Source organism: Anguilla rostrata, chromosome 18 (genome assembly GCF_018555375.3).
Source record: "Anguilla rostrata isolate EN2019 chromosome 18, ASM1855537v3, whole genome shotgun sequence".
NCBI classification, from domain to species: domain Eukaryota; kingdom Metazoa; phylum Chordata; class Actinopteri; order Anguilliformes; family Anguillidae; genus Anguilla; species Anguilla rostrata.
The window spans coordinates 13,297,183-13,307,964 of record NC_057950.1 but is presented as its reverse complement, the minus strand read 5'-3'; the positions used below and the strand labels follow the sequence as shown (position 1 = coordinate 13,307,964).

Below are 10,782 nucleotides of genomic sequence, written 5' to 3'. Positions count from 1 at the left end.
GTCAAATTGATTCGGTCAGTATATTTTTTACACACCTGTCGCCTTGGCGGAACAACATACAATTTGTTGATAGCAGGATATTCCGATAGCCAATAAACTAATAGAACACTCTGATATTGATTTAAACCCAAAGTTGTAGGCTACATGAAAATTTTTTTTCCCAGAAATGTTGGTTGAAATCTAGTTATAGGCTACTAAATCTTCTACCTGCTATTAAAAAAAAACAATTTCTTGTTTATATAAAATACAAGATTCCCATCTTATTTACCCACATTTTTGTTTTAATTCTTAAATGATATACAACAAACCATGGCATATTGTAGAACATTCTGTATTTTCTTTTTAAACCACGTAATAACTACAACTGCAGTGCAATAAATTAAAGCAACAGTTGCGGTTGTCGTGACTACCGTCTTACTGTGCAGTATAGAAAAGAGTGATTAAAGAGCGTATTTGCTGAATCTGATGCATTTTACATTGTCCTTATACCTATCCTATATTTGGAAATTAAGCAGACTACTTTCGATAGTGTCGGCAACAAGGGATCACGGGCAGAAATATTTGCTTACACAAATGACACTCACAGAAATCTCATTCATAATATGAAACTTGATGCACTATGCCAGTGAACACTTCTATTTCTGAAGATAGAAAAAGAAGATGCTTAGAATGGCTTAGAAGAAAGAAATGCTGTATAGATATCTACAGAAAAAAAATTACTTGTGGGAAAGCCTTATTGTAGTTGGTAGGATTAAGGCTAGGCAGGCCTACATATTTCCAAAATAAACTTTCAAACTCGGAAGTTATTAGTAATCACTGCGGGCAAAGTCGGCTACATAACAACCGATTGTTGTTTAGTATGCAGTAATATATGTATCTCAACCGTTTTATGTTGTGAATCAAGAATCAGTGAGGACAGCAAAGTAAGGCAAACTTAAGTCAGCTTTTTAGGAGAACTATAATGTATCTTTGTGTTTTATAGCCTTTAAAATATAGCTTATTTTTTTATTTGCATCTTATTAGGATGATGTGACCATTGTTGATGTAGCGTAGGTCTCAGCTGACAAGACAATTCCGTTTTCGGAGGTTAATGTGTCATGAACCCCTTTTCATTGTATAGCCTATAGGGTTTTAGTAGATCCTGTTTTCACAAACAAAAACAAAAATGACTGACAGTTGGACTTGTAACTCATACTCTGAGCTGGGTCCAGAGTTGGTTAATTTTATATGTTGCAGGCTACAGCCAAAATAATCATCTATAATTGTAGAATGTATAGGGAAATCGTAGTCTATGTGTGAAAGACAGAAAGGAATGGAAGAACTTAAGAACTGTAGAACTCATTGTATACTGCGAAAAATATAATAATATTAATTTTAGTGGGTTTCCCTTAGTGACTCCAGCTTCGCCTAACGGAATGGCCCTGATTCAATAGCAATCTTTCCATCTTCAGGGTGTACAGCCATCTAAATGGTCCGTCTGAATTTGAAATCGGCTAAATATGAATATGTGTTACAGGCTGTGCTGTTAAACAACATCTTAACATTATTTATAATCTGTCTCTGTCCGTCAGTTAATCAGATCCATGACGAAAATTAGCCCTTGAAAGGTCATACTTTCTGGAGAAGAGATCGTATATGTAAAGTCGCACCATATTCGGGAAACAAAATGCAGGCTACACACGCACTTCCGCGCAGTCTGAAACATGGTTTCAAATGACTCGATTTTTTTTCTGAAAATAAATGTAAGTTGTGTAAAGCGACAAAGTTAACTTTACAGACATGATTGTGCTGATGTTGCATCCTGTAGTCTATTTGCCTCCAAGGAAAAGCGCGTGAGACCCAGTTCATTGCTGCATTGATTTTCACTTTTCAGTCAAAAAATGTGCCTTATGAAAGGAGACAACATGCGTATCCCTGATCCGTGCATGCATAGGTCTTGTTTTGTGTTGCCCCATACTCAACCAGCACACTTAAAATGCGCATATAAAGTGTTCCAACTGGAAACGTTAAAAATCCGCGGTTCTCCAGTGTATGCCTATGCAAAATCCCCATGTGTCTAAGTGAATTGGAGCAACGTTGGTATATGTGTCAGAAACTGTTAAAAAATTAGGGACTTGGGTCAAAAGTTTTAATACGAGAATGGACTGTTGTCACATATTTAGTTCTGTTAATATGTAGCAAAATGAGAGAGGGGGGAGGGAGAGAGAGAGAGAGAGAGAGAGAGAGAGAGGTGAAAAACGAAAAGACGCAAGAGAGGCATGAATTAATGGAATGCGAGCTCTTGTATAAATAAGTTATTGTTTAGTCTGTTTCCATTCATTTTCGTTTAGCTGCAGTTTAGAGTCATTTGCTAATAAACAGCCCTTCCATAGTTACATCAGCATATTGTTTGACATTTATGACCAAGCTGGATTAATTTGATATGTTACTTTTTTGATACATCTTTAGCCCGAGGTGGATGGGGGTTACTGTAGCCTAGGATTGACTGTATGTTTTCTTAATTTTCTGTAAATTCACTAAAATTTCGTATAACGCCTACATATACCGAAGCCAGCATTTAATGGTTTGGTTGTTTGTTTGGGGGTGTTCACTATTCATGAACCGGGCGAACTTCAACATGTATGAGCACATATTAACCTTATTATGAATTAAATAAAAACATTGGGCTTTATTTAAAAATAATTTACGGACGAGGTATTCGAAGTCATGTCAGACATACTTTAGTAATATACCAATAGGCCAATGCCAATAGGCCTACCAATCAATAATGGATCGAATAAAAAGAGTGGTTCTAATCTTTAAAAAAATTAAAGGCAGTTCTCTTATTCTTGTTATTCACTTTATTATTCACATTAGCAATCCCGCATTCGGCTTGCATTGAAATGTATATTATATATGGCTATAAGTACTTAGAGTTAGCCTACTTCTAAACTGAGTGTTGGGCCAGCTCGTTATATGATTCGATTATCTCGCCCCTGAAGCGAATCGCCGCTTTAGCAGTGGAAGGAACACTGGAAACGGTCGCTTTCAATACGTACAGTATTCAGATAGGCTATGGATAGCTCCATTTGAGCTGTCCACGCGATTAGGCGGCTATTTAGACGGTTGGCGTTATTGAGCTGTTACATATCATTTAAACTCCAGGATAGTGTAAAGCCGCAAATGTTTCAGTAAAATAATTGCTTGTGTAAGTACAAATCTGGCTGTGTTAAGCAAAGTGTGGTACTAATATGTGGCAGGCATGTGGCACGAGCCGAATTTCATATTTAGCGTGACAAATGATGCGTATGTATGATTTATCCTAGAATTATCCCACTTAAAAGAAACCAAAAAAAGATAAGAAATTAAGATAAGGATAAAGGAAGAGACCCTCGTAATGAGTGATATCACGTTGTGAATGATCCGAGGACATGCGATTGCACAACCGTGAGAGTCTGCTGGGATAAGCTGTTCAAACAAAGTGTAATCTTTCAACACTAGACATGATTCTATATAGCCTCTGTAGCATATCGCGCTTCTGTTCTCTGTTCAAGTATTGCACATGGTCGCCGTAGCTTTCAAGCAAATTAGTTTTGTAGTTCTAGACTTGTGTCAGAATGCCACGCGCGTATCCAAGTAGCCATTAATTATGCCTGCTCGTTGAACTGAGATAGGCCCCACTTTATTTCCAAGGCTGCAGCGTTATGAAAAGGCAGTTAAAGTCCGCCAATTTATAGATAGCATGACAACTGATACGCAGAACTCCTATCGCGTTTAAATAACATGATAGATTCAAAATAAAGCAGAGGTTTATGCTATAAAAATTTAAATAAAATTTACACAATGACATGCAATTCCGTGTACATGAATCTAGTGTACTATGTCAAGGCCACACTTAATTTTAGGCAGCGTAATTCTCCAAGTCTGTCTTTAATTCACACAATTAGCCTAACTGAGAATAAACCATTTCATTCGTGTGCATTCCTATCACAACAAATCGGAGTCTTTTCGAATCAGGACAAAAGACAGACTGCCTGTGCAATATTACCATACATCTTTAATGACTTCAGACGTATCACGCACAATTTAACTCGCGCTATCAGCACTCAGGAGTGGTGATTGAAGAAAAAGCCAATTGGCCACGTACTGACAGCTATTACATAACAAACAATATCCACGCTTATAGACCAATAAAGAGAGCACAGTAGAATAAAAAGTGCAAAGTGCGTTTTAATCGCTGTATATGTACACAAGGCACAGGTCCACACTGTCCAGGGGTAGGCTGGAGCGGGCAATGCTAGACCAGTTTTGGAATGGTTCGACTAATAATCTAAAAGCAGGAGACTGGTATTACTTTAAAATTAAAATAAAAAACGACGCCACCGCCATGACAGAATGCAATTGCATGGCTAATAAAGGAGATCATGATATACACGTCATCAAGTAGAAATTACAGAGTTAAAATATAATCAGAAATGTTGAAATGCATCATGTTGTCTTTCTTCTATCAAGCCCAGTAAGCTGACAAAAGAGAAAACAATCCAGTACAACTCACGTAACTTTATCGAAACGTTCCCGATACTGTTCCTGTTAAACTTCGTACAATTCCGATAACACTCCTTTTCTGTTGCCCTTACAACCTTACTTCGCTTTACCAGGCGAGTTTGACTCTGAGAGGCCAAGCAAGGCCTCGAGCGGGGTAGATTTAATCGCTGATGGCAAAACTTCAGTATCTTTCCCATTAGATGATGACGCGTCCATAGAAACAGAATTAAAATCCCTTGTTTTTATTCCTGTATTTTGTGACCCCCTACTTTATATTTGATTATGATCATTCCAATGCAATACATTGTTTATATCCATTTTGCATTATGTATTAGCCTGCGCCTAGATGCTTACAGATGTAACCAATGAAAGTATTTGTGTGAAACGCATTTATTGAATCAAATGTCGACTATGCATTTCAAATTGGCTTGGCAATCCTTTAAAGAGGTCTCATTATTGATAGGACAACAAAATTAAACAGAAACCACATGTGATAAATCAGACACATTCTCTACTTAATAAATTCAATGTTTGTTTTTATTGTAAAGGGTATATGAAACTATGGTGGGATCGATTTATTTATATTTTTTATTATTCGCAAAGTTTACATGCAGTCGCTTTCCAAAATAAAATACAAAAAGAAGAGATTATAATCTTAATCTTTGTTTCAAAGACTTCTTCCCCTATAATAGATCTCCAATGTGATACCCCATAAAAATAAAACCAAAGATGGCCTTTTTGATAATCTGCAGTGCGTAAACAAATAGAGAATGGCTGGGGTATCCAACTGAGTGTATACGGATTTGTTGAAATCTGTCCTCTAAAATAATAACTAATAATAACAAGAATTAAGACGTTTTATTGTTACTGTTTTCAACAAGATATTTTGTATTACATTCTATTAAAATACCTTTAAACGCCTACCATCTCTCCTCTCTCCGTGCGGACAAAAACATCCTGACTCTGGCTTTTCGCTTGTTTTTGTACATCACTTCAAGTGTCTGATGGCTTTTTTTCTCTCGAGCGTCCACGATTCTTTTATTGTCCTTTAAAAAGAAGTCCCTTCGTTTAAGAGCCGAGGTCGACCAGGTTGGACGACATAGGGTTCAGTATAGTATCGTGCAAAGAATGGTGATGGTGCACGGTGTCCGTGCTGGGAACGGGAATAGCACTGGGACCAGGCGGTGGCGCGAGGCCGTGCAAGGGTGGTAGCCCCGAGTTTGAAGTCAGGAGCAAAGCTGGGCTTGACGAGGTGTGATCAGGGGTTCCCGAGGGTGTTTTATCGTCGTCCGAGCTCCCCAAAATGGTTTTATTTCCATTCATGGAAGAAGTCAATGGGTTATGGCTGTTCGTATTAGAGTTCTCGTTGTTTTCCCTGTCCAAGAGAGAAGGGTTGTTAGGACAGTACAATGCACAACCATGTAAATAACCTTACTCTTTTTCTTCTTTCAGTTTGGTGGGCTAAGTACAAGCTCCCGAAACCTACAGCCGAAACATATCAGCCCGATCCCAATTAACTAACCTTTTTCAAACATATCCGACATCCTCAGAAATCTGTGCGGTGACAAGTATTGGTGAGTGTCCATCGAATTGTAACGAACATACAGTATGTATATTATCACTTATTTTGTAGTCTTCATTAAAACAAAAAAAAACATTTCCAGTGCGTTTACGTCCATACTGACTGAGAGTGTAGGCCAGTTTAGGCTACTACGACAGCTTGTGTTGAAGGATATGCCTGAGCGCACGAAAATACGCACGGACACCCTTGTTTCGAAAATAATCTATGTTATACCATGCTGGGAGCTTTACTTTGTTTCTGAAATGCAAATTTAATGATTCATGAATTTAAGCAGACCACCGATGCCCTAAGCAACGTCAGTTTACACAACGTTAGTGTAAACTCTGTAGGCTCTGTAATAGGAAAGCCATCTTAATCCTGCTATTTGGTCCTGAGAAACAAATTATTATTATTAGTAGTATTACTATTATTAGTTATTATTATTATTATTATTATTATTATTAATATTAATACTACTACTACTAATACTACTAATAATAATAACAATAATCACCATTTATCAAAAGTACGCACACCTTATATATAGTTAGACGTAATAATAATAATAATAATAATAATAATCACCATTTATCCAGAGTACGCACACCTTATATTTAGCTAAACTTAACAGGAGTAAATATTATATAATGTAAAGTATTGTGTATGTGTGATACAGCATACTTTTCATGCCAGCATTTGTTGGTCCATTCTACTTAATTTAAAACAAGTGTACATAAATAAAAATCAGCAATTTAGTTAAAACTTTTTTTGTAACTTGAAACTGTTAATGTCGAATGTCAATAACAGAAATTGATTGTCATTGTGAAAGGCTTTCATATATAATTAATTTTTTACTATATCTAAAACATATAGGAAGAAATCACTTGAACACTTTTATGCAGTTGATCTTTATAAAACGGAATAAAGGTAGACTACAACAAGCCATTGCACAGCACAGGCAAAACACTAAATTAATATTAAATAGGTATGTGTATTTTAGCAAGTATAACTTGTAGTGAGTCAGACTCCTAAAGTAGAAATGCAATGATTTACAGCGGTCGCTTCAGCTTGAGTTAGCTACCGCCGGGTGAAACCAGACACTCTCTTGGGTGAGCAACTGACAGGCGAGCTGTGTGCTTTTAAACCCTAACATGTATAGGCCTAATTAACAAAATGTGACTTTGAAATTTTCGAAAGAGTCATAAAGAAATTGCGGTGTGATCACGTATTTTCTTTAATAGCAGTGCCCAGAAGGAATAATGTCAGTAAAGATTTTATATTTACTTGTGGCCTGTCAGTGTGTATCTATAATCTAACTGCGTTATTAAATTTAAAGATTTCACGAGGACAACAACAATATAATCCGGAGATCGTGTGTTGTAAGGGGTGATGTATAAGGATTCTCGTGTACTAAATATTCATTATTATTGAATTAACAAAAATCTAAACAAGTTTTTGACTTGAGGCTATTTAAACAAAGAATTCACATTTTGCCGGATTTATTTTGACAACTGTATCTATGTTGTATCATATCACTTTTGTACTGTATTTCAGTAAGGAAACCAGTTGCTCGCATGTCCTGACAGATTCTTTTCTTCTTGTGACATTTTTCTGTTTCAAGAAAATTTTTTCAGTGTTCCATCCAGTGTATACTGTGAAGTGAACTCCTTTAAAGGGGGCTTCATTAAATATCGAGAAAAACAATTATATGACTGTGTCATTGTGAGAACACGTATTACACTTACTCGTACCTTTCCTTCGCCTCCGCCGCGCGGTCCCTTTGCCGTCTGTTCTTGAACCAGTTACTGACTTGGGTGGTTGTCAGTCCAGTGGCCTCGGCCAACTCCCTCTTCTCTCGAGGGGAAGGGTACGGATTGTGAGTGTACCACTCCCTCAGTACGCTCCGGCTCTTTTCCTTGAAGCAGTAACTGGTCTCCTCTCCGTCCCATATTGACCGGGGCAAGGGAAACTTTCGGCGAACGCGGTACTTTCCCACAGCCCCGAGAGGGCGGCCCCGCAGTTTTTCAGCCTCGATGTAGTGTGCCTTAAGCCAAAGTTGCTGCAGCTTTGGATGATTATGCGGAGAGAATTGGTGGCTCTCTAGAATTTTATATAGCTCTCTGAAATTACCCCTGTGAAAAGCAACTACTGCTTTTGCTTTCAGGACGCTTTCGTTCTTGTGGAGGTGTTCGCATGCTGGTAAGGACCACAAAAAGCGACCAAGACGTTCGATGTTGCCCCCTTGTTGAAGAACCTCACAGACGCACGCGACTTGCTCTTGCGTAAAGCCAAATGTTGGAAGCATAGACATGGTTGCTATTTAATGAGCAGGTATGTTTTTCGTCTTGTTTTACGTTGTATTTCAAACTAAGACATCAAAAAGCCGAACGTTGTAAGTCCGTAGACGGCAAGACTTCAGAGTTGCAAGAGTTTGAAAAGGACGATGATAAATCCAATCCGACTGGAAAACTTTTTTAGTCCTGTTCACAGATACATTATGTACGACATTCGAATTAAACTACCAGGAAACCAAGTTTTTCTTCTCCCCGAGTCGATCGCCACCTTTTCTATACCGTTTCAACATAACGTACTCCTAAAGACTAGCCTCGTTCGCTTGTTTTAATAATATTATTCTAAGCTGGCAAGAAAAGCGATTATGTGAACTGTGATTGGTTGGTTATCTGACCCGGGGATGGTGAGGATAAGACAATAGTTTTAGTCAAATTATTTGCCATGGTTACGCTGTCATTCAAAGTAACCCGATATGCTTTGAGGTGGCTCCCTGGCTCCACTGACAGATTGTTCTCTCCATTCCTAGCCCGCCTACCGATTGAAATATTGCTTAGATTTTTTCTCTGTATATTAAATTTTTTTTGCACATACCGTGACAGACAGTCGAACCAGCCATAGAGTGCCGAGTTGTTGTGTTGTGATCCTTCCATTCGGGGGAGGATGGCGCCAGTGAGCAATGCGCTCCTCCATTGCGTGCGCATTTTGACGGCGCAGCTAACTAAGACTCCAAATGTGTTAAAAACCCAGCTACTATGGAATAAATGAAGTACATGTCGGCTTGAACAATTTTCAAAAAATACTCAAGTCCATAATTATATGTACCAAATATGGACATTTTTACGTTCATTAGCTATATGTAGAGGGAATTCTTGGCCACTGTGGTCGCTTTTCAAGACATTTTTGACTGGAAAAAAGTCTCTGGTTGCTTTTGTTTATATAAAACACCTCTACACGAGACTCCACAAGTGCACGAACAAATTTCCGCACTAGATTTGATGAGTTCTTATAGCGTGTTTTATTTTTCTAATCTAATAACTAAATGCAGCATTAATTTAAGTGTGTTCAGTAGCAATGAACGCATGCAAAATTATCTCATGCACCGATTAATTACATAAAAACAGACTAATTATAAGCAATAAATTAATTCGTAGGGACATGAAAGCACATCGATAGCATTGGAGCCGATATGCCTACACCGTGCCTTACTGCGCGCACACACAATGTGTGCGAAATATCTTGGATAGCACGGTTTCCAGGCGCAAAGGACTTGCTACTGTATCACAAGCAATGGGTTTAGACAGCCGAACTCTGAAAGTCGTGTAAAACAGAGCCAGAAAGGTTGAGAGGATGATTCTCCCCTTTTTACAGCGAGGCGTGGGCACAGCTAGCGGCTCCCTATCCCAGAGAGTGAAGACGGAAGAATTATTCCCCCATTTCTGCGAGGAATTAACCCGTGATCTCGGTAAGACAAAAATACCACGTTGATTTAAAACTGATGCTTTTATATATACCTTATTATTATCCGTGATCTTTAAATGGCTCCCTTCACATTAAGTAAATATTTACTGAATTAGGCTACGTGTGCCTGTATCTGTTTAAGTGTGACGCGTCGCTAAACTCGGCTAGCGTTAATAATATTTTTCATTACTTGTTTTTTGACTGAGGTGTGCTGACCTTTCATCCAGTCTTTTGGTTTTACGCGTGTGGGTCCGTCGGTCGAAGACGTTATTGATGCAGAATGGACCACACGATTGATTCTATAACGTGTAATTGATTTTTTTTCATCAGATTTCTTAACTGATCTCGTCTTTCATCGCATGTACTTAATCTGTGTTCTGTCAATAAAACAGTGTTGAACCTGTTAAATAGCCTACGTCAATTTTTCCGGGGCTTAAGACATTCTATTAATTTGTAGATAGGCCTATCCTACTTCAAACCACAATAAGGTTCCTTAAATCTTTGTTTTATGTTGTATACACAAATAAAGATTTACGGAAGGGAATGTACGTGATTTCATGAGATGAAAATGAATTGGTTTTGTGTGTGTCTGCTTTTTCCACTTTAAATGTTAAACAGTTTACTCTTATTTCTCTCGAGCCGTAGTTGCTCTAATCTGTCGCCGGGGGATCGCAGAGCAGCTGCTTCATTCAGCTTTGCCGCGAGGGAGATGCAAGAACATTGCATTTTTCAGCTTTCCTCCCAGGCTGTCAAAGAAAGTTTTGCATACATGCAATTCATCACCGGATCTTTCAATATTCAGGTTAAGAAAGTGTTTCAGTTAGCATCATCGGCAGAGGTGCGCATGTACGAATGTACGCTTAATTCATATATTTATGAATACATTTTTGAATATGTATTTCATCAGTATGCTGTATGTCTTGATTTTCTCGTAAATGCTGAACCTG

At 38.1% G+C, this 10,782-nt stretch overlaps 1 protein-coding gene across 2 annotated transcripts; it reads right to left on the bottom strand.

Moving 5' to 3' along the window:
- Positions 1-5,043: 5,043 nt before the first annotated feature.
- Positions 5,044-10,782, bottom strand: six2a (SIX homeobox 2a). Of its 2 annotated transcripts, none has more exons than XM_064317576.1 (2): positions 7,831-10,782; positions 5,044-5,899 (listed from the first exon to the last, which is right to left on the bottom strand). In XM_064317576.1, the coding sequence occupies exons 1-2, from the start codon at positions 8,394-8,396 to the stop codon at positions 5,593-5,595; spliced, it is 873 nt and encodes a 290-aa protein (XP_064173646.1). In that variant the 5' UTR covers positions 8,397-10,782; the 3' UTR covers positions 5,044-5,592. The 2 variants fall into 2 exon arrangements, with proteins under 2 accessions (XP_064173646.1, XP_064173647.1); XM_064317577.1 differs by having other exon boundaries at positions 7,837-10,775.

Bases quoted from the DNA above. Each gene is read 5' to 3' on its own strand.
- six2a (XM_064317576.1), bottom strand. From the start codon at position 8,396: ATGTCTATGCTTCCAACATTTGGCTTTACGCAAGAGCAAGTCGCGTGC. The intron at 5,900-7,830 runs GTAAGTGTAATA...TCTCTTGGACAG, and splicing joins GAGGCGAAGGAAAGGTACGA to GGAAAACAACGAGAACTCTA.